Here is a 23,417-nt window from a genome sequence, read left to right on the forward strand (position 1 = left end):
AGGGACAGAAGAGGGGGTCAAACACCCCGAACACCCCTGCCCGCGGCCACACAGAGCACAGGCCTTTTCCAGAACCAGTGACCACCCAGCGCTTCCTCCACGCCAAAAGGGCGACGTCTGCAAGGATCCTGGAGACCACTCAGGGCACACGAACAAGCCTGGGACAGCACAACCCACAGCCAGTGTGGAGACAGCCTTGGCCAGGCCCTGGGACGAGATCAGAGGGGGTCCGGGAAGTGGGGAGTGGGGCACAGGCTCGTCCAGGCCCTGGGATGAGACCAGAGGGGGTCCTGGAGGCAGGGAGTGGGGCACAGGCTGGGCCGGGCCCTGAGACGAGACCACAGTGGGTCCTGGAGGTGGGGAGTGGGTCTCAGGCTCGTCCAGGCCCTGGGATGAGACCAGAGGGGGTCCTGGAGGCGGGGAGTGGGGCTCAGGCTCGGCCGGGCCCTGGGACGAGACCAGAGGGGGTCCTGGAGGCGGGGAGTGGGGCTCAGGCTGGGCTGGGCCCTGGGACGAGACCACAGTGGGTCCTGGAGGTGGGGAGTGGGGCTCAGGCTCGGCCGGGCCCTGGGACGAGACCACAGTGGGTCCTGGAGGTGGGGAGTGGGGCTCAGGCTCGGCCGGGCCCTGGGACGAGACCACAGTGGGTCCTGGAGGTGGGGAGTGGGGCTCAGGCTCGGCCGGGCCCTGGGACGAGACCACAGTGGGTCCTGGAGGTGGGGAGTGGGGCTCAGGCTCGGCCGGGCCCTGGGATGAGACCACAGTGGGTCCTGGAGGTGGGGAGGGGGGCTCTGCTCCGCCACCAGCTCCCACCTCAGAGCCTCTCCGGTGAGTCACCCGCAGAGGTGAGTGTCTCCGCTCAGCCGTGGGGCTATTTTTGTTCTCTCTGATTTTCAGACCTTGAGGGAAAACAGGGCTATTTTTAGCCCAGCCGAGCTCTCCGGGAGAAAAGTGACTTGATTTCCAAACAGCAGATCTCCTGTGCAGGACACGCATCTGCAAGCGCGCCGGCCTGAGTAAAGGATATTCCTGTGGCCAAGGACCAGGCTGCTCTGTCCCAGCTGGACCGCAGTGACCGTCGACGTGTCCGGGGCCAAGACCGCCACGGGCCGGCCCGGGTCTCCCTCGGGGCCCCAGATGCTGCTCTGCAGCTGCAGCTCGTACTGGTCAGAAGGCATGGAGAGCTCTGCTCCCAGACGCGGGGAAGATCAGGGCGGGAAGAGAGTGGGGTGGGAGATGTTAAACGCCAGGATGTCACCTCCCCCTCAACCAGTCCCTGACCCTGCTGTCAGGGCGGCTGCTTGGGTTTTTTTTTTTTTTTTTTTTTTTTGCTTATTTTTCAACACTTTAAATGTTAATATTATTCTCCATGTGTGTGGACAGAGCTGACATTCTCCATGAATTTTTGGAGGCAATCCTTTTTTTGTGGATGCTGTGAGCAGCTTTTTTTTTTTTTTTAAATTAAGCACAGCCTCTGACTCAACCTGCCAGCTGCTTGCAGAATACCAACATGACATCTTTTTCTGTTCATCAAGGAAGTGAGTGAGCTCTGCTTCTGCACTGAGGGGTGCAGATGGGGCTCCCTAGACCCGTGCATCCTCTAGGGCCCCCCAAAAGGTGCTTTCCATCGTGTCCCACGGGGTTTTGGGAGCTGGCCCATAATTTGCAGATAATTTCCTGTTGCTATCTTGACCACCCTTCGTGTTTCCCCGCCCTGTCGCACTGTGGAGAACTTGCCCAGCCCGGGCCAGGATGGGAAACCACGTTGCTGGGCAAGAACGACTTCCGCAACCCGCTGCCTCTGCATCCACCTTCTGCGTCCTGTGCGGTCGAGCCCGCCAGCACTTCTAACTTGGACGGCTACTGACAGAGCAATCAAGACAGGGCTGTGGCAGGACTGTGCAACGTGATTCATGGGCACATCACCCTTTCATCCCACACAGTCCTCGAGACAGGCGCTACCGATGCCCCCGTCCTAGAGATGGGGGGACCGTGGGAATCAAGGCCAGAGCAAGACCATCGCAGAGCTGGGACTCAGACAAGAGAGCAGGGTGGCTCTGACATGCCGGCACCCCAGTCCGTGGGATATCCTATCAAATAACCCGCTTACTGTGCCTGTGGGCGTAGCCACGATCCAGCCCTCTGTCACCAGAGAGGGACAGGATTCAGGCACCACGGACAGGACAGCTTCTCTGCTCACCACTGGGTCCCTGGCAGGGCCTGCCATGGGAGGCGCCCAGGACAAGGATCCTGGAGGAGTCTCAGCTGGAGCAGCCCTCAGAGCTCCCAGGATTCGGAAAGGGAGGCGACGTGCCTATTTCCTGTCCTGGGGTATCTGCTGTGTGTTCCCATAAGTCCCCTAGAATTCTCCCTGGGGCAGAGGGTGCTCAAAGGGTGGTCCCTGGGCCATCAGCATCACTTGGGAAACTGCAAGTAACCGGCCCCATCCCAGATGTGCTGAGCCAAGCTCTGGGGGCGCACCGCACCACGTGTCTGCACGGGCCCCCAGGGGCTCTGACCACACCAGCGCTGAGAAGCCTTCAGTGCCCCGGCCCACCTCCTTGCCTCTAGCAGGGAAGCAGGCAGGCGGGGCTGAGATTCCTTCAGACCAAGCACCCAGAGACCGGAAGACGGCAGCAGTGCATGGAGGACACGGGTCGTGACAAAAGTAACAAGACAATGCCACCGCTCGACAAAGCAGCATTCCTTGGCGGTGCTTTACAAAGCACGAGGTTCCTCCCTTGTTTAATGGCCCTTTCGGGAAATAAATACACTGACTCTTGAAAGGACCTCTCACATCGCAGATGCAAGCACATTCGCAAAGCCTGGAGACGATGAGCATAAGGGGCTTGTCTCACGGGCTCTGTAAACCCTCCTGAAACAGAGCAGGGTCCTGGGGGGCCTTCCCAGGACGGAGCCCTCCTCCCAGCACATCCTCCGCCTGCCTCTCGTCTGGAAAAGAACTTCGGTCAAAGAGCAGGTTTAATCAGAGACATAAGAAAATACAGAAACAGAGGGAAATAGTCAAGCAAGAGAAAATAATAACAGTGTAGTCATTAAACAAAGTCACGGAGGGAGGGGAGTGGCAGCGTGCGTGCTTGGCATGCCGAGGCCCTGGGCTCAATCCCCAGTGCCTCCATTAAAAAGAAAAATAAAGGGCAAGGACCTTGAGTTCCTCCTCAAGGGCTGCAGATAATATTTTGAGCCCTGACTTTGAGCTGGTTTGCAGATACCAAAACCCCACCAGGTGGAAGAAGTCAACCGCACGCTGACCAGACTGCAGCCAGGACAGAAGCTGCCACAGCTCCCAGAACTGGCCTCGAAGAAATGGGAACAAACCGACCCTGGAACTGAAGGTTAACTGTACTTAAAACCATCACCGTGACGCTGATCAGAGCCCCGTGTGGCTGACTGCCAGGATGACTGTGGGAGCAGACTGTGCTGCCCTGCGCAAGGCCCCTCCCTCCACCTGTGCCCCCCGACCCCTCCTGTAAAAGTTCTTGCTCCCTGATTGTCAATGGGGGGGAGTTGGCCTTTGGACAGGAGTCTGCCCTCCCTCCGCCACACCGGCCCCCAGAACAAAGCAGACTTTCCTTTCCAGCACCACGAGCCTCTCTCTGCACTGGCGTTTGAGCGGCGGGCAGGAGGAGCTCACCCCTTGTAAGAGGCGCTGGGTGCGGAAGGCTTCGCAGGTGCTAAGGTCACCGTCTGCCCACAAACAGAGGAAGGCTGCTCCCGGGGCTCCAGCCTGCAGAGGGCACAGGGCGCCCCCTGGTGCTTCCGCAGGCCAGGAGGCCGCATTCTTCAACAGGCTCCATCTCTGACCCTCCGAACCCCGGCTGACCTCCAGATGTGCTTCTGACGGCCAGAACCCCCAGCCCCAGCCCATGCCGGCCCCAGCAGGCACCAGGTCCAGGCAGCCATAGCTCAAGGCTGCGCTGGGTCCCAGGTTCTTCCACACCTGAGTCTTTGACACAGGAATCCCAGCCCGACACCCATCTACACAGCTGGTTTTCCAAACCTCAGCACAATTTATCTCAGGAATTTCCACCTTTCCCAAATCTCAAGTTCTTTTCAGACACCGATTCCCTCGACCGGCATGTCTTTCCCACATCTTGTTCTGTCTAATAACTTGGTTACTGAGCCAGTCAGGTCTACAACCCCAGCATCAGCAGACTGAGGACTGAGGGAGGCCTGTGCCCGCGGAAACACGGCCCCGCCAGCATCACACACACCCCGCCTCCAGCCAACCTCCTCTCCTCTGCCACCTGCTCCGCTCGCAGGGAGTCTGCTGGAGCCTCACTGGACCAACTGTTTTCCTCCCACACTGGGCTCTGAGTGCCGGGGACCCGAGCAGCCCTTTGACACTGAGGCCCCCAGCAGTGAGGGCACAGAGCAGGCGCCCCACAAATGGGCTTGCGAAAAAGAAGCCGCCCCTTAGAGGAAGGAAGGAAGGCAGACGTCGGGAATGACAATGTGGGAGGAGCAATGCTATCAACAGCAGCCGAGACATGGAAGTGCCCGAAGTGTCCATCCACAGGTGACTGGGTGAAGAAGCCGTGGTACATTTATACAGTGGAATACTACTCAGCCATGAAAAAGAATAAAGTAATGCTATTTGCAGCAACATTCATGGACCCGGAGATTGTCATACTAAGTGAAGTAAGACAGAGAAAGAAAAATACTGTATTATAACACTCATATGTGGAATCTAAAAAAATGACACAAATGAACTTATTTACAAAACAGACTCATAGACATAGAAAACAAAACTTGTGGTTACCAGGGGGTAAAGTTGGGGGTGGAGGGATAAATTGGGAGTTCGAGATTTGTAGGTATTAACTACTATATACAAAATAAACAACAAGGTCCTCTTGTATAGCAGTGGGAACTATATACAATCTTGTAACAGCCTGTAATGAAAAAGAATATGAAAAGGAATACACGCACACACACACACACACACACACAACTGAATCGCTATGCTGCACACCAGAAACTAACACAACATTGTAAACTGACTGTACTTCAATTAAAAAAAAAGAACATACACACACATGGGGGAAGAAAATAGCAAAGCAAAGAAGAAAAATTACATGTTTAAGGAAGAAAGGCTGACAGAAAACACGAAGAACTAACTTGGGGTAACTGCCCTCTGACCCGTGACTCTCGAGCCTCGGGCAGGGTGCCGTGAAAGGCAGGCTCGCTGCAATTCATTTCCCCTATACCGACACCATTCCCCTGACTTTCCCATCTAGCAGCCTATTAAAAATGACAGTGACGTGACTTATATTTCAATTAGAAAAAACCACAGCAATCCATCTAAAAACATGGACAGTGGCTTTCCACCCGAGTGTCCTGTTCGTGGCGGGTGGACCCTTGCTGCCTCCCGTCTCTGGTTCTCACAAAGCATCCGTCTGGAATCCACTCCAGCCCGCATGGCATCCGGCACCGGCAATCACACAGGAGTGTTTATTTTTGGAATTTTCCATCTCATTACCCCACAGATGCAACGGAGGCAGCTTAACCGTCTCCTGTCTGAGGGGATCTTTCGTGAGCTCCAATTCTTTGACGTCTGCCGTAGGGCAGTGACCAAACCCGAAAGCTCTCCGGGTCCCTTGGGATGCGCTGTTCCTCTGGGCCATGAGACCGAACTAATTTGGGGTGGGCTCTTAAGCCCTCTCCATTAAATCCCCCCAAACCCCCTGGTCTGGGCACACCGCCCCGCCTCAGCCCCCCACCCGCTCCCCCTTTGGTTCCCGCAAAGGGACCACCCGCCCTGTCCCCGGGAGAAGGGAAAGCTGCTCTTCCTTCCTGCAGTGTCAGGGACACCCGATCCTGCAGGAGTGACGAAGGCCAAGGACCTGACAGTTTTGTGACTGTCAGGTGTTCTATGCCTCGGTTTCCTCATCTGTAAAACAGGATGTTAACGAAATACACCTCACAGAGCTGCTGGGTTCCGTGAGAAGTCCGACACTCGGAAAACGCCCGTCCTGGCCGGGCGTCCCCACACCGTCCCCACCAGGTGGGAGGCCCTTCGTGACAGTGCTCAGGTGTGACACTGCGTTTCCAAAGGGCCCCACCTGGCGCCCTCTGGCCTTCCAGCTTGTCCCCGCTGCGTTCCTCCTGAGGACGCTGGGTCAGTGTCCTGAGAAGTCCACCTCCGAGCCGTCTGCCCTCTAAGAGTCTCCAGAAGCCACGCCCAGGTCCACCCCTGTGCTTTTAGAACCTGCTTCCCTGAAGTCAGGGGTACACGCAGGCTCTGGCCAGGACCCCAGCCTGGCTTCGTACACATCCCACCTGTGTGCTGTCCCCGCCCAGCACACGGGGACACCCGGGAAACCCCATCTGCTGCCCTTCAGCAGGGCACTGGTGCGGGAGAGAACTGGGCCCCGAGTCAGGAGGGGCCTGTCCATGGCTCCGTGTCCTCCCCAGGGCTGTGGCCCCTGCCACATGGTAATGACCGACCAGACCCGCTGCCTCCAGACTTTCAGACCCATCTATGGAGCAAGCCCAAGACGCGAGGACGCTGAAGCGCCCACCGCGCCCTAACCGGTACCCGCGCCACAGGCGGAGCAGCCCCCACCCGGGGAGGCGCCTGCCCAACGCCGTCCAAGCCCTCGGGCCTTAGTGCAACCTTCTCTACCCAGTGTCCTGAGACCCCTGACGCCCTGAGCTCTGACCCTGAAACGTGCGTAAACTAAACAGAACGATGATGATGACAGTAATTCTTAGGAGGGCTGGGGCTGCATTAGCAACACTCACCGTCGAAAACACATCACACCCACAGCACTTTAGGAAGAACACCAGTATGGTGCACTCGAGAGTTTCCAGAGCAAGTCCACACCCCCTGACTCATTCCGCCCTCGGTGCAGGCAGGAAGGCTCCGACAGAGACACTGAGCCCCAGGGGGGAGGCGGGCAGTGTCTTGCCAAGGCTGCCCAGCGGTCACGGGCAGACCAGGGGCAAATCCCAGTCCAACATGAAGCTCACGGCTTCTGACATTCTTAAAACAAAGAGATATAAACCCAAAAGGTTTGAAATCAAGGTATGGGAGAGACGTGCACACATCCAAGCTCACAGCTGCACCACGTACAACAGCCAAGAGGCAGACACCCAAGCGTCCACCAACAGACGAATGGACAAAATGTGGTCTCTGCCGACAACGGAATGTTACTCAGCCTTCAAAAGGAAGGACATTCTGAACCATGCAACAACACGGGGGAACCTTGAGGACGTTCTGCTCGTGAAATGAGCCAGACATAAAAGGACAGACACTGTACGATCCCACTTACACGAGGTCCTGAGAGGAGTCAGAGTCACAGCAATGGAAAGTAGGCGTTGGGGGCCGGGCCGGGGGCGGGCTGGGGAGCTCGTGCTTACTGGGCACAGGGTTTCAGTTTGGGAAGATGAGAATGTTCTGGAGATGGATGGTGGCGATGGTTGCACAAAAATGTAAATGTAATCAACGTCACTAAAACTAACACTTAAAAACAGTTAAAATGGCAAATTTTATGTTACGCCTATTTCACCATAATGAAAGGGGGGGGGGGCCTCTGCCCTGAGCACAGAGCTGAGCCAGGACCCACCTGTGATCTTCCCTTGCCTGATCTTCTGCACCTTGTAGCAGATGGATGTCCCCACCAGGAGGTAGACGTCGTAAGCTGGGTTCAGAAGGATGTTCTCCAAAATCAGCAGCCTGACCTCTGCGGGGCGTACGTTCTTAGCACAAGGAAGAGGGTGGAAAAGGTGAGGTGAGTCGGCAGTGGGGGTCGGTGGAGGCCAGAGAAAGAATCTTGAGGGCTTTTTGGTCCATTCTCATGAGCACAGGGAAGTCAGAGACAAAAAAACAAGGCAACATCCTTGGACCCCAAGCCCCAGCGAACCCTTGGGGTATAACCAGCGAGAGCCCAGAGGTCGTTGCCAAAGCAGACCCAGCACATCACTGTGTATCATGGAGGTTGTAGCTCAGTTTACAACTGAAGGAGGCAGAAAGACAAGTAAGGAGCCAGGAGCAATCCCGACTGACACAGGGGCCGTGCGGGGCTGCAGGGCTCCACCTACAAAACCCCAAAGGCAGCAAAGTGGGGGAACCGCAGGCAAACCCAAAAAGGGGGAGGGGTGTGCGTCCCCGCCAAGCGCTCGGTCCCTGCCCCGGGCCCCTCCCAGCCCCCACCTCTCAGCCCCCCGACCACCTCAGCCGGAAGCATCACGAGAGACGCTGCACCAGAGGCAGACCCCGTATCAAGTCCAGTGCACCCCCAGGAAGCCAGGCTCCATGGGGCTGCACCTCCCACTGCCCTGGAGTGCGTGGCGACCCTGCAAGCTGCAGAGAGCTGCAGGCAGAGCAAAGCATTCTCGTCCACAGACACGCAAGCACCCGTCCTCTGGCGGAGGTGCCGCCGCTTGCTGTCCTGTGGACGCTGGCCCGTTCTGCATCTGCAAGTGAGTTCGTTGGATTTCCTTTCACACCGGCTCTAACATCTTACGGGTTTCCTCACCTTACAGCACGCTACGGTTCCCGTCCCCGATGGGGACGTAGGAGGGCGCCGGGCCCACCTCCTCCCACGGACACACGGTAGCTAAAGCTATGTGTGGGACAATTTCCTCCAAAAAACCCTAAAAACTGGTGGGGTGACCCTTCTACACCCGACAAACAAGAGAGCAACCACCATGAGGTGAGCAGGACACCGAGACCCAGTCTCACCCCCGCGTGGAGACCACAGTCACAGGGAGCCCCAACCCGGATCTGCTCCCCGGGGAGCGAAAGGCTCACACCCCACACCAGGCACCCCGACCAGGCCCTGGGAGACCAGCCCCCAGAGCCTCTGGCTGTGAAGACCACCAGGGCGTGCACCCACCAGGGCCGTGGGGCTGTGGGGACTGAGGACGGGCTCTGCGGGGCCCAGCGCAGACGCGCAGCCCTTGAGAAGCGCCCAGACGGCCCGTGAGTCTCGTCTCCCCGCAGACTTGCTCCAGCCAGGGGGCCCCTTCCCGCCCTCCCTCCGCCGCGCTCCAGAGCTTCACACACGCCAGCTGCTCCCACCCTGACATCTCCAGCTGGTCTTTGCAGCTGTCCACCCAGGAGACACCCCTCATCACCTTGCACTGGGGACCCCTCGGGGCGGGGGGCTTGTGCGCCTGTAACTGGAGACACAGTTCCCAGCAGGAACCCCCTTCCCCTCCAGGCACTGCACGGACAGCAGACCGACACACACCCGGCCTTTCTGAGGAAGAGGCTTGCCTGCCTGCGCAGAGGGGCAGGTGTGCAGGGGGCTCTCGGGTTCCTGCGTGGGTGAGTGCAACTGTCACCCTCCCCGCCCACCCAGGCTCACCTGCCTCTCACAGAAGGCGCGTGTGGCCCTCTTGGTGCCCTGACTTTGGCAGCTGCCGCCAGAGGACACGTCTACATGCCTCGCTCTGGTGCCCAGCAGGGCCTAGGCTCACGGGCCCCGCAGGACCAGCACCGACGAGGACAGAATTCTTAACCAGCTCCCGCCCCCGGGCACAGACCCAAGCTCCACCGCTCTGGAAAGGAGCCATTAGCGAATTATCACGGCTGCACCAGAGGGGTGGCCCCGTTAAACACACGTCCAGGGCTGACCTACACCCTCCCAGACCCGAGGGCAGCACTCCTCCCCGCGCCCCAGAGCACGGCATCTCTCGGAGCGGGGTTCTCACACGTGTCTAGGACCAGGGTGTACACCCGGTGCCTGCAGTCCTGCAGCAGCTGCCCCGGGAGTCCCCCTGGTGGCCGGGGGCTTCTGTTGCTGTAATGTGCCTGTAACAGTCAGAGGCAGGGCTTGGCAGGGCTTGGCAGGCCACCGCCCCCACGCGCTGCACGCACAGCAGACTGGCACACAGCAGACCGACGTGCAAAAGGCACCCCTGCTAGAAAGAGGCTTTGGCCTGGGGGGCACACTTCAGGGCTGTCCACAGGTGGGGCCGCAGAGGGGCTCTCGGGGACAGAGGCCCAGGGTGCTGCCCCGGCATCCTCCCTCTGCCTCATTCCAGCTCACTGGCATCTCCCAGAAAGGAGCCTGGACACCTGTCTGGAGGCCTAGTCTGGGGACTGCCTCCCACAGGACACCTCCAGGTCTCCTGGCTCCGGGGCCAGCAGGGCCTGTGCTCCCAGTCCTGCAGGACTGGACACACGTGCCTCCTTTAAAAGCTGCTGTCTGAGGGTCTGACCTCTAACCAGCCTGGGTCTGCGTGCTGACTGAGGTCCTCCCCTTTGAGACACCGGAAGGCAAATACCATATAATCTCACCTACGCCTGGAATCGAAAAAGCAAAACAAAACCAAAGAACCTGAGCTCACAGACACAGAGAACAGATAAGTGGTGGCCCAACGTGGGGGTGGAGGGTGGGCAAAATGGGTGGGGAGGGCCAAAAGCTGCAAATTTCCAGTTACAGGGCAGGTAAGCCCTGGGGGTGTAAGGCACAGCATGGTGACTGCAGTGAACAACACTGGTGCATATTTGAAAGCTGCTAAGGGAATAAATCTTAAACCTTCTCATCACAAGAAAAAAAAAATCGTAACTGTGTGGAGTGATGACTGTTAACCAGACGTGTTGTGACCTTTTCACAGGATTTACACACATTGAAACGTGACGCTGTAGACCTGGAACTCGTGCAGTGCTGGACATAAGTTATACCTCAACACAAAGAATCCAGTCAGTTAAACAGTATCTTTGACGTGTTAGAAAGGAAACAACAACCACACAGGGCACCACCCTGGGCCAGGGAGCCTCCCTGCCAGACAGGCAGGACAAGGCCGCCCCTGCAGCTCAGAGGGGCTGGGCGGGCCCAGAACACACAGAGACAAACTCTCTGTGATCCCAGCCACGCAGCGGGACTCCCCCGGAGACGGCTGCCCCAGGCTGACCCTCCAGGACCCCCAGACTGCGGCCAGACCACTGAAGAGGGTGGCTCTGCAGAGGACTCCACCTGTCCATCACCCTGGAAAGTAATCAGCAGACACTGTGCCGCAAACTCCCATCTCTCCGCCCCCGCCCGCCCCCAGGGCTCCAGGAACCAGGCAAACGGGAGGAAGACCCCAGGTCTGCAGCTCCAAGGGAGGCCGGGCCAGGGTAGACCTGTGCTCATAAAAACCAGGCAGGAACCGGGCCTTGGCCACCTCACGCCTCACTGTCCTCTCCTGCCACCCGACTCACCCTCCCTGCAAAATGGGGCGTTGATGGAGAAGCAGCTGCGGTGAAGCCTGGGCATGACCCGAGCCCTCCACATATGGGGCCACCCAGCAACCAGTGTCAGGACTCAAACTGGGGCCCGGATGAGACAGCCAGGCCTCTGGGAGCCCAAACACTCAGATGTGTCCCCACACCAGGCCCAGGGCAAGCGCTGGAAACAAGCTAGTCGACACCGGTCCCACTGCTCCCAGCCTCCCCGGACACTGCGGGCGGAGAAGGCACCTGCGTCTGCGAGACGGCACCCTGGCACCCGGCCACCTCTCCTTGGACCGTGGCTCTCGCCAGACAGACAGACAGAGGTACACATCACCGCCTGAAGCTCCCACTGCACGAACAGGGAAACGCTCACGGTGGGGCATCTCACTGCCCTGGCAGAAGCCCAGAGTCCATGCAGATCCCACCCCAGAGCCCAGGGTGCCCCGCCCCCCACCCACCTTGTACACGGCCTCCTGGATCCGCGCCTTCAGCTTGGAGCTCCCCGTCTTCATCCCGGACACCAGGATGGTGTCCCCCTGCTTGGCCGCCTTCTCCATCTCTGAGATGTAGGAGGGGGGTATGTAGGTAGACTCCAGGAAAGTCAGGATGCTGGAAAGGGAGCATGCGGTCAGCCCGCCGTGCGGAACCCAGGAACCCGCACCCTGCACCTCCTCACGGCAGCAGACACCAAAGCAATGATGCGGCCCTAGTCAGAGCTGCTTCGAGACGTGTCCCTGCAGCTCCTGGCATCAGAGCTGCCAGCGTCCCTGCGAAACGTGCAGATTCTCAGTCCCAGGCCCAGCCCTCGGTCTGCACGAAGCCTGGGGATCTGCATTTTGTAAAAATCCAATTGTGATCATGATGAAATGCAGGCACTGAAACGGGAGGACCACCCACTTAATCGAGAGGCTTCAGGCTCACAGGTGTGAGAGGCGGGGGTCACGGAAGCCGGGAAGCAAGCCCACGGCCCCCCGGGCTCCCTGCCGGTCCCAGCCCCGCCCCTTGGCCAGCTCTGTCGTCTGGGAAACTATTCAACGCCTTCCCTCTCCAGTGTCAGGAAGGGGGGTCACGTCACACCCCACCTCCCTGGGGCTCGGCTGTAGGGGGGAGCCCCAGGTCGGGTGGGGTGGGCCTCCCGGAGCGCGGGCTGGTAAGCAGGGCCGGCCTGAGGGGCTCTGGACACAGGCTCTCCCCGGCAGCCGGCGATTTACGCACAAGCCCCCTTCTGCCCAGCGAGAGCAATCCGTCAGACGCGCTTTCATTCTCTCCAGGACCTGCCGGGCGCTGTGCTTCGTGGTGATTTATTTCCTTGCCCAGCTTCCCAGAGGGTCAGACGCTGAAGTTAATGAAAATCCAGGACTCTGGTTCCAACGCATCTTGGATTCCAGTCAGCATTCAGCTCGTGTACTGAGTGCTTGGAGGCTCAGGGGGCTGTCGTGGCGGGAAACAGGCCTGGCAGCGTGGGCAGCAGGGCAGGGGGCAGGCAGCCAGCATCCCCTGAACGTCTAGTGTGTGCTGGGCCCAGAGCGGGGCTCTCACCCGGCCAACATGCCTGCCACCCCGTCACCCTCAGGTGGGTACAACGCCTCCGCCCTCTGCTCAGCGGGTGACCGTCCCTGACAATGGCTACGCAGAACATGACCAGGCCAGGGCCAGAATCCAGGCCTCTTTGACCTAAAGCCAGCAGTCCCTGCTCAGTGAGACACCAGAAATCCCAGCACTCATCCAGGAGACAAGCTGACAGTCCAGCCCCCAGAAGAGCTTGGACCCAGGAGGGCAAGCCGGCTTGCACAGCCCCGGGGCATGAGGGTGGAAATGGCTGTGAGCTGAGCCCGGACATCTCCTGGAGCCCCGGGCTGGACTCTTAAAGGAGCAAATACTTATCAATTGCAAGGGGGTAAGAAAGCGACTTCACGGGGGGCACCTGGCAGCCACCCCACCCAGTGATGATGGTGAACAGCACCAGCAAGGGACCAGCAGCAGCGTGACACGATGGAACGAGAAAGCAGGCGGTCCCTCTGCGGTATTCCCACAAGGACGCAGCGCTGGGCCTGGCGGGAGGAGCGCCAGAGAAACCGCACTGGGGGAGGTTCTGTAAGATAAGCGGACTACAGCCCTCGCGAGTGTCCAGTCCCAAAGGTCAGAGAAGGACCAGGCGCCTGTTCCAGGCTGACAGAGCCCGAGAGACAGGGCAACGCACAGCAGGGGACGCTGGGCTGGGTGTTTTGCTACAAACGACACAATTGGGATAAAATGGCAAACTGCAACGAGCCCCGAGGACGACAGGCCTCAGTGTTAATCTCCTGACCCTAAAGACCGTGTGGTGGCTACGCAGGAAGTGCCCTCAGAGGCAGTCAGCGCACACCGAGACAGCCGGGCTCACGGGCAAGTGGGCGGGCCGCCTGCTCGCCGACGGTTCGGGGATCCACTTTTTGCACTGCTCTCGCAACTGCTCTGTGGGCTGAAAAGTGCTGCAAATTTTAAACCTCACGTCTTCCCCCCCACAGAGGGAGCATGCTCTTCAAAGTGTTCACTTGGTGCGGCGCGAGGCAACGCGGCCTGGCAGGGGACGTAAGCCTACCCCTCGGGTCTGCCCCGCACTGGCCAACAGAGCTTTCTGCTAACAGAGGCACACGTCTGCGCTGCCCGGCATGTGGTAACCCTGGCCACAGGCCGTGCATCGGGATCTGAACCTCTCATTCTCCCGCGGTGACGCTGAACAGCCAGGAGGGGCTGGCGGTGGTCACCGATCACTGGCACAGGGAGGACGCCTGCAGACCCGAGAGCAAGTTCTAGCTCCGCAGCTCCGCGCCTTACCGACCCGAGGCAGGTGGGCGGGGTACGGAAGCCCACGCGGCTGCTGGGAGGATTGGTAGAGAGTCAAGACAGGTAATGAGTCCACCTCGCAAGGAGTCCATCTGCGCCCCCAGGCCGGGGAAGACGGGCTCCTGCACCGGGAGGGCTGTCCCTGCTGGAAGGTCCTCTCAGCCAGAGCTGTGTTCCCTGGGTCACCGCATGCTGGGGCCACATGCCCCTTCGCCTGCACCCCACCAGCTCTCAGTACCTAGACAAGTCTCCTCTTCGGCCTCCTCGACCGTTCCCCGCGGCACACAGCCCGGGCGGGCGGCAGCAGGGGCGAGGGGCCTGCACGGCTGTGTAAGCCGGACGCTTTTCCCTAATCGGTCTTGGGGATGTTGGCCGGGACCCGGGAATCGTCACGGGGACGTCGTGATGATGACGGAAGCCCGCAGCCCACACGCGCCAGGCGACAGCCCTCCCCACTGCCAGCAAAGGCAGGCACCTCTTACCGCAGCGCGTTGTGTGAGTCCGAGTACCCGTCAGCCTCCGGGTCCTTCACGATCGTCCAGTCAAACACCAGCCCGGCCAGGGTGCTGAACGTGTTTCCTGGAGGAGCAGATGGGGGAGGCACCCGAGTTAACTCCCCGGGACCAGAGGAGGGGGCGGTAACACACGCAGCCTGCAGGGGCTCACCTCCCTCTAAGCAGGGGAGGAACGAGGCCTAGAGGGTCTGGGTCCCCTGACTGCCACGCGTCACCTGACCGTGACAGGTCACCTGACCGTGAGGGGCTGAGCGCCCAGAGCCCAGGCCTGCCCCAGGTGAACACCATGTCCTTCCCACCACACCTCCTAACCACGCGTACGTCACCCCCAGTCGGCATGGACTCCACAGTTTATGCGGTGGCTCCCAAGACCAAGTCATTCATCCCGCCCCCACGCCCCTGTGCTGGGAAAGAAACTGAGGGATGAAGTGCAGAACCCCACCGTCTGGCTTCACGTACCCAGCTCATCTCCTCCCCGAGATGCGGAGAGCCCGGTCCCAGGGTGGAGGGGTGGGACCTCGCACCACTGGCCTCAGCTCCGAGGTCCTGGGACCAGATTTCAGAACCACTGGGGCCCAGCAGGTAACCGGGCCATGATTCTTGCAGGAACAGGACCGAGGGTGGGTCTAAACACTCCGTAAACACCTTCGCAGCTGCCGATTGGGAAATGACCAGAAATTCAGTGCAGAAGCCAGGGTCCCCTCCTGCCAGCCGCTGACGGACACACTGCAGCCCAGCTGGAGCGGGCTCTGCGGAACCCGAGTCAGGCCCCTCTCCTGCCTCCCCGCTGATCCGCACGCGGAGCCTCTCGGAGACCACACACAGGACGTGCTAGAAGCTAGGTGAGGGTGGGGAGAGGCTCACTCTGGCCAAAATGCAGACATTCCCTGTGTGGCCAGCCCTCCACCACACTCTGCCCCAACATACCCTGGAGCGCGTGCACCCAGCCAGACCACCAAGGGGGATGGAAGGTGGCCATGGTCACAGGGCAAGGATAGGGAGGAGAGGCCAGGCCGGGCCCGGGACACGAGGGGTCAGGCACAAGTGGCCAAGGACCCTCCAGGAGGCAGAGGGGTGGCAGGGAAGCGGGACCTCAGATCACTGCGGCTCCGAGGCCCAGCGCCTGCTCCACGGGCCCATCAGACCTGCTCACCAAACGCAAGTCCCAAGGTGAACCTATTAAACTTCAAGACGCAGCAGTGGAGCGTTAGAGCCAGCCCGGGGCCCTCTGGGGCCCGGGGCCCGGCGTGAGGCTGGCCCTGACTTCTGGTGATGAAATAAAACCACAGGAGCCGGTAGAGCTCCTTACGGTGACTTCCCAGAGTGGATGGTGTGTGAGGCACATGATTACAAACACAGCAGGGTCCAAGACCTGCCCGTCTGGCGGGGCTGCAGGCCTGGGCGAGGGGCAGGGGCGGGCCAGCCATCCTCCGCCTGAGGGTTGCCTTGTCCGTTCCCAAAGCAGCTACTGGACCTGCTGCGTGCCAAGCGTTCATGCGAACGAGGGAAGTCCAGTCCCCCGAGGGCGTGCCTCCGTCCTGTCCCAGGAGGGCAACAGAAAAACATTGAGCAATTCAACATACTGAACGCTGGGCCCAAAGTCCAGCGCCCAAAAAGGAAAGAACTGATTCCAACTCTGTCTGAGTGCTAAGCTTGCTGGCGGAGAGAGAAAGGTGCCCCGTGTGTGTGACTGTGTGCGTGTATCTGTGTGTACCTGTGTGCACATGGAGGGAGGTTTAACTTCTTCAAAGGATTAATTTTTTTCTTTAAAGGAATGAATTTTGAAGATAAATACGTGGGGCAGAGAGGTATGGAACAGAAAATAAATACAAATGTCAGCTGCTTTGCTAACACGTATCAGTGTACGTGTGTATCCGTGTGTACACATGTGTGCCCGTGTGTGTACGTGTGTGTGTTCCCTCTGTGCCCCAGGCCCTCACTTGGACGTGAAACGAGTCAGGATGTGTGAGGGGCTCAGAGAGTGCCTGGCACCAGCATTGCCTCGAACTTTGGTCTTCCTTTCCCGAGAACAGCCCATGACCCCCAGGTCCTGCACATGAGCCCCCGTCACCTCACTGCACAGACCCCTCCTCGGCGCTCTCTGCTTTAAGACCAGGCGCAAAGCCCACTCTGACCCGAGGCCCTTTCACACCCTGGATCCTGGGCCTGTCCAGGATGAGAGAGCGTTCCCCACCTGGCAGACCCCAAGCCCCTCGAGGCTCAGTCAAACACCTCGGCTTCTAGGAGCCTGCCCTGACCTCTAACCTCCACACCCCGCCTCCGAGCTCCCTGGGGTCGCTCCTCCCACCTGTGGTCCCTCCACACTTCGCACCCAACATGATTACAAACAGCAGCTGCTGGGATGCATGTGGGACCTGAACTACACATGCACCCCCACCGGGCCTGAGATTCTGGGGGCACAGGCCCAGGGCTCCCCACGGCAGCACCCCAGGACCCGGCAGAACCCGGGACCCGGCAGAACCCGGGACTCGGTAGAACCCAGGCGGCAGCACGTGCTCCGTCAGCACCTGGCCTGCCGAGCACCCACGCGCACCCGAGCCCGGCGGGGCTGAGCCCTCCACACACCCTCTCCAGGCCCTTACGACTGGGTAAGCAACAGTGTCTCAGGGTCACAGATCAGAGGGCACCCCAGAGAAGCCAGGCGGCTGACCGAAAGAACAAGCACAGAGAGGGAGGAGGGCTCTGACAGACGCTCCACAGCGCCGATTCTGCCCCCAGGGACACGTGGCAGCGACTGGACGCATTTTTGGTTGTCACGACTGGGGGTGCCACCCATCTCGTGAGTAGAGGCCAGGGATGCTTCTAAACATCCTGCACCGTCCTGGACAGCCTCCCTCCATGACGAGTGATCCGGCCCCAAATGCCAATACTACCTGGGCCGAGAAAGCCCAACCTAGAAAAATCTTTTTAAGAAGCAGGGGCAGGGGAGCCAGAGCGGTCAGGGAAGGCTTTAGACAACGTGAGACTCGGCTTGGACTTGAAGTTTTGCGAGATCCTTCATCTGAAAGACATGTTTGGCCTGACCTACTTTCTTCAACAAGAGCCTTAACCTACGAACTTCCATTCATTCCTTTACCAAGAGGTCAGGCTACAGCCAGGACAGCCTTCCAAGGAGGGTCCCAGCCTGGAACGAGCTGATGCTCTAATAAGAAGTGAAGGGTGGACTAGAGTTTCTTTCTTTTAAAATAAACATTAACAACAAAAAGTGAAAGACGGTGCGTGAGGCCAGCAGCAGAGACGCGTCCCCCCCCCCAACACCCACCTCCACTCTGCGGTCTGGACCAGGAAGCCACCCAGCCTCCAGTGCCTCTGCTTTCCAGCACGGCGACCCCTGGAGCCCCTCCCAGCCCCCATCACCGGCTTCCCAAAGACGTGCTCAACCCTGCTGGTCCCTGCACAGGTCTCACAGCCAAGGCCAGCGCACGTGAGAAGCAGGTGGGACCTCGATGCCAGCAGGGGCCTGGCATCCCTCTGAGGTGGTCCCGCCCTCTCTTGTGTTCCCGTCCCGGCCGGAGCAGACCCCCCACGGGAGGTGAGCAGGCCGCCCACGAGGGGTGGCAGACACAGGTCCCACCGGCCGCCAGCCTCACCTTCAGAGTCCAGGGCCTGGATCTTCAGCTCCAGTGGTGAGTCCTCCAGGTAGAGCTCGCGGGTGGTGGAGACAATCTGGATGCCGTGGATGAGGTCCACGATGGCGTCACAGCGCAGGACCTGGCCGGTGGCTGGAGGGGCGGGCGGGAGGCTCAGCGGGCGGTGCCCTGACAGCCAACCCCACCTCCAGGGCCTCACACGTCAGGTGGCCTCAGGCTTCAGCAAAGACCGGGGCAACCAACAAAGCCACCCCCACAAGACGGGGCTGGAAGAACCAGTCAACCCTCAGGAGCCACGCCTGGTGGTCAGCTCAGCGTCCAGGATAGATGGCTTCAGGGGCACCAGTCACCCGTCCTGTACTTTTCCATCGTGAGCACCAGCGTTAAAGCTGCGTGCAAAACCCTCTTCCAAGAATTTCTAGTTTTGTCGGGGGTGTAAGCACTGAGCTCTGTGAGGAGGGCTCTGGTGTGGTGCGCTAGCGTCTGGAAGGACGCGGCCCTTCTGAACGCCAGCCCCCGCACAGAGATCAGGAAACTACACCCGGAGTCTGTGTGTTTGCACGTGCCTGTGTACACTGGTGTCTTTGCACCAGACTATCCCGAGCGTGTGCAGGTGCACGTGGAGTTTTTTTATTTGCTTCATCAATACGATTCGTCAGTGGCACTACCTGGAGAATTCTCAGGTGTAAACATAACAGCACGTGACACAAAATCATTCCAAGCATCTCCAGGTGCCATAAAAAAATAACTGTGTGCTCTAAACTCTGTGAGACAGCGACTCAGCCCCTGACCAAAAGCTTTAAAAACACCCGGATGCTGCGACCCAGTGAAGCTGGGAATCTATTCGTGGCAGGAAATAGCCTGAAAGAGCCCCAGATTGTTCTCTGCATAAAAATATTCATCTTCCTATGTGGCACCAAAACAAACATTTGACAGCAATGTAAACGTCCTACAGAAGGGACTGCTTACAGCACAGCCTCTCGTTAAGAACACAGTTCAGCCGTTAAAAATACAATTTCATAATAAAACGGGGAGTGTTGCCTATCATCTTAAGTGGGGGAAAACATGACAGAAAATGGTTTTTTAGCTTTTGATGATAATAACATGGTCAATTATATATGGGGGCGTGAAAGGCTGCACAACTTTCTTCATTCTGAACTGATGCCTGCTAAGAGGAGCTTGGGGGACAGACGGTAACTCAGACGTGAAAACTGCCCCTCGGGAGGGAAACAGCACAAGGTGCTGGCAGGAGGCACCAGGGGTGTGCGGCTTGCTTGGTGTCCCCCTCCTGTGGGCATCCTCCCACCCAACAAGGGAGAGCCCAGCCTGGGCTCCGCGGCATCCCCCGCCCCCCACCCCGTGGCCCCAGGGCTCAGTGGGGCGTCCCCCGTCCCGTCCCCACCTGGGGCCACATCGGGCCCCGGAAGCGCTTACTGATGTCCTCTGCGAAGATGATGCTGGTCAGGCGCGCGGGCTGGGACAGGCGGGCCTGCACCACCGCCTTCCGGGAGCACTGCTGCTCGCCCGGGCCCAGCGGCTCGATGCTGGCCACCTCCGGCCGGGTGGACGACCTGCGGCGAGAAGACGAGGATTCATTCTCTGAGACCAGAAGCCAGGGCTACGGCCCCGACCCTCAGGACAGAGCGGGCCGTCTCCCCCGGCTTCAGACCCAGAGGAGGAGGGCAGCTGTGCCGAGGCCCCTCCAACAGGAGCACGACCTCCGGAGCGTGTGGACCTCCCTGCACGACCCGCCGGGGGCCTCAAACAGCGTCCTGGACTCTGGGGGACGCCTCCGGGTCCAGCAGTCGCCCAACAAGGCGCGTCCGCAGAGCGGGAGGGAAGTGACTCCACCAGCGGGGGCACTGCTCGCGGCCCCGGAGAGGCCGGCCGGCCAAGTACCCGCCTCCTGCGGCCCCAGTGGGCTCCACGCAACGTGGGGCTCCCCGACGGGGCGGGAACTAGAGCCCCGGCCGGCGCGCTCGGGGCCAGCGTCACGGCAAGGCGGAAGGTGAACGCGCAGATGGGCCACGAAGTCCGTGAGACAGCTCCCCACGGAGTCCTGGGCTGGAGAACGCAGCAGACAGGAGGTTCCTCGTCTAGGACGCGGTGGTAACGGTGGAGGCAGCTGGGGGCACGGAAGCGCGCGGCGGGCAGGGACCCTGGTGTCACGGCACACGCTGCTCGCGGAGCTCCTCCGAGGGCGGCCCCCAGTGAACACTACCCAAAGACCCGGTGTTTCAGGCAGGGGCCTGGGGTCGGGAGCAGCCAGCAGCCCCAAGAACAGGGAGGCCAGTGCCATCTGAGGCCTGGGACTCAAGGAGATGGGGTGCAGAGGTCAGGAGATGGGGGTGTGAAGGTCAGGAGATGGGGCTGTGGAGGTCAGGGAGCACCAGAGGCCACAGTGAGGGGCTCAGTTTTACTGAGGCCGATGACAAGCTGCTGGACCCTCCTGAGCAGGCGAACATTCTCATCGGATTCTCACCTCACAGAGCAGAGCGTGGTGCTGTCCCCAGTGGGTTCACGGTGGGAGGGACCCAGCGAAGGCACCCACAGTCCCTAGGGCTGCACTAGGCACGTTTCCGCCCCGCACGGAGTCCTTGCTGCCGCCCCCTCCCTGTGCTTTAACTCACATCAGTGTCTCGGTTATTCAGAAGGAAACTGGCCGTAACAACCTGGTGTTAAAAAACCAACGGTGTGAAACACACCCAAACAGACACCTCCATCCAAGTCGAGGTCGAGTGTTCCCGGGCCAGGGAGGCACAGCGGCCTCTCTGAGCACACCAACGATGCTCGGTGACACTAACGCCGTGGGCACGCACCCAGAGACAGACCAAGGTCTCTACTCTGAGACCAGACCTCCCCTACGGTGGAGGAAAGAAATGTGAGCCCCAGGGAAGTGCACTGCGGCCCCTCCCAGGGAGATGTCCTCTGAGAAAAGGGCATTTTGGCGACTCAGGGAGACAACAAAGGGACAGGAACACGCAGCCAGTGAAGAGGGGACACGCGCCTTGCAGCAGGCCATCACCTGCAGCAGCTCTGTTGCTCCAAGATCATTTCAAGGGGCGTCAGACGTCCCCCAACATGTGCACGTGTGCACACACAAATCTGATGTGGAAACAGGAACAAAACAGGAAAGGCACACAGATCGGAGCAGACCAAGGAGACAAACACGGCATCGCTCCAGGGACAGAGAGGAACCCGGTGAGTACACCGGTGTCTCGGGTTAGCGAGGTCACGCACCGACGCTGATTTCCTCCTCTGCACAGTGTTCCTGGCCTGGAAGGATGCTCACTCCAGGGGAAGCTGGCGGAAGGGTAGACACGAGCTTTTGTATTATCTCAGCACCCTTCTAGAAATCTAAATTATTCCAAATTTTTAAAAAGTTTTTAAATGCCAGGGGGATGGAGGGATAACCGGGCCCAGCACAAAAAGTTTTTAGGGTGGTGAAACTACTCTGACAAGTCACTTCACCTTTGTCTACACTCGCAGAATGAACGTCAGCCATGAACCATGTAACGTGAACGATGGATGCTGGGTGGTAACACTGTGTCCGTGGAGGTTCATCGACTGTAACAAATGCACCACCTGGTGGCAATGTTCGGGGGGTGCTGGAGGGGCTATATGTGGGGGCTGAAATTGCTGTAAATTCAGCTCAATTCTTTAATAAACCCAAAGCTGCTCTAAAAAATAAAGTCCATTTGAAAAAATAAGACAGTTCATCGATTGCAGCTCCTACCTTTGAGAAACAGTGTGGTGTGTCTTGTTCAACGGCCCCTGGGAGGCAGGGATCTGGGCTCCCAGTCTGGGCTGTAAATCCCGCCCCACTGCCCCGCCCCCCAGAACCTCAGGCTCCTCAGGAAGAAGACAGGGAGGACCAGCTCTCTCGGAGCTCCCTCGGGGCAGTGAGTTCATCGCAGGCAGAGTCCCAGTAAAGAAGTCAGTACAGACAAGGGCAGGATGCCCAAGCTCAAGTCCAAGAGGCCCCAAGTCCTCTGAAGCCCTCCTCCCACGCCCACGGCCGCCCCCGCGATGCCTGCACCCTCGGAGCCTGGCCGGGAGCCCTGCACCCTCACATGGTGCCTCCCAGGCTGCGGGGCTCGGACAGGTCCGGGACAGCCCCACGCCACCCCGTCCAATAGAAATACTGAAACTTGCATTTAGAATTCCCCAATAGCCTCTTTAAAAAATAACAGGTGAAATTAAGTTATAGGCTTTATTTATTAGAGCAGTTTTAGGTTCCCAGCAGAATTGAAAGGAAAGTAGGGAGCGATCCCACACCCCCCTCCCCCCCACGCACAGCCTCCACCATCCACACCCCCCACCAGCGGTGCGCCTGTCACAACTGACGGACCCACCGAGAATCATCAATATCGCCCAGAAGCCATCGTGCGCATGAGGGCTCACCCTCGGGGCTGCACATTCAGGGGTTCAGACAATTGTATGATGGCACGTGTCCACCACTGTCGTGTCCCACGGAGTAGCTTCCCTGCCCTAAAAACCTCTGTGCTCTGCCAACACAGCCTTTTCTCAAGTCCATGTTTAAAAGCCATATTAAAGGAAAGTACACATATATTTAACCCAAATATCATCTTTCCGACACATGGCCCCGGCGGCACTCCCGGTGCTCACAGTCGCATGCGGTGAGCAGCTGTAGGTCGCACCAGGCGGGCGAGTGGTACCCCAGTCCCCCCGGTTCTCCACTCCAGGGCACGGCTTCTCCCCGCCAGGGCCTGGCTTGGGAGGCGGCAGGTGCTGAGGGCTCTCGGTGGCTCTTAAGAAAGTCACACGTCTTCACACTCAGGGCAGATACATGGGCAGTTCATGCAGCCTGGAGATAAGACAGAGCAGCCAAAGCAGCTGCCTGCGAAGGAGGCACCCACTCCACCCTCAGGCCAGCAGCCAGCTCCAGCCAGAAGGTGGGGCTCCCCGTGGGGGACGCAGCCGCCACTCCAACACCAGCCCGCAGGTACCTGCACCTGCTCACCTATGCTGTGATAGGGTCACGGGACCCAGACCCCCTCCTCACAGGGGAGCCAGAGGGCTGGACAGCACCTCAAGTCAGACGCCAGTGCTGAGAAGGCTGGCAGCAGACGGCAGACGGCCAGGACTGAGCCCCCCGGTGCACCCCCGACCCCTCACTGGCTCCAGGACCCGTACCTGCAGCTGCACGGCTCACCCCAACCCCCCACAGCGCGTTCAGGACAGTCCAGGACGGTGTTTCCGTTATCAGCAGAGGCTTATTTTCCGTTATCTGACTCCTTCTGGGACATTTGGAGG

The 23,417-nt window shown here is 59.5% G+C and overlaps 1 protein-coding gene across 5 annotated transcripts in view; it reads right to left on the reverse strand.

Moving 5' to 3' along the window:
- The window catches only part of NUP210 (nucleoporin 210), an 87,437-nt gene that overhangs the window by 54,983 nt on the left and 9,037 nt on the right, over positions 1-23,417 (reverse strand). For 4 of the 5 annotated variants that reach the window (XM_064496188.1, XM_064496189.1, XM_064496191.1 and 1 more), the window contains exons 2-7: positions 19,575-19,711; positions 18,141-18,272; positions 14,497-14,593; positions 11,647-11,797; positions 7,590-7,722; positions 1,028-1,186 (exon numbers count right to left, since the gene is read on the reverse strand). In XM_064496188.1, the coding sequence (XP_064352258.1) occupies positions 1,028-1,186; positions 7,590-7,722; positions 11,647-11,797; positions 14,497-14,593; positions 18,141-18,272; positions 19,575-19,711 (809 nt within the window). The remainder of the gene's footprint in view (positions 1-1,027; positions 1,187-7,589; positions 7,723-11,646; positions 11,798-14,496; positions 14,594-18,140; positions 18,273-19,574; positions 19,712-23,417) is intronic. The other variant, XM_064496190.1, reaches the window with a different exon arrangement.

This window comes from Camelus dromedarius, chromosome 17 (genome assembly GCF_036321535.1).
Source record: "Camelus dromedarius isolate mCamDro1 chromosome 17, mCamDro1.pat, whole genome shotgun sequence".
In the NCBI taxonomy this organism is placed as follows: domain Eukaryota; kingdom Metazoa; phylum Chordata; class Mammalia; order Artiodactyla; family Camelidae; genus Camelus; species Camelus dromedarius.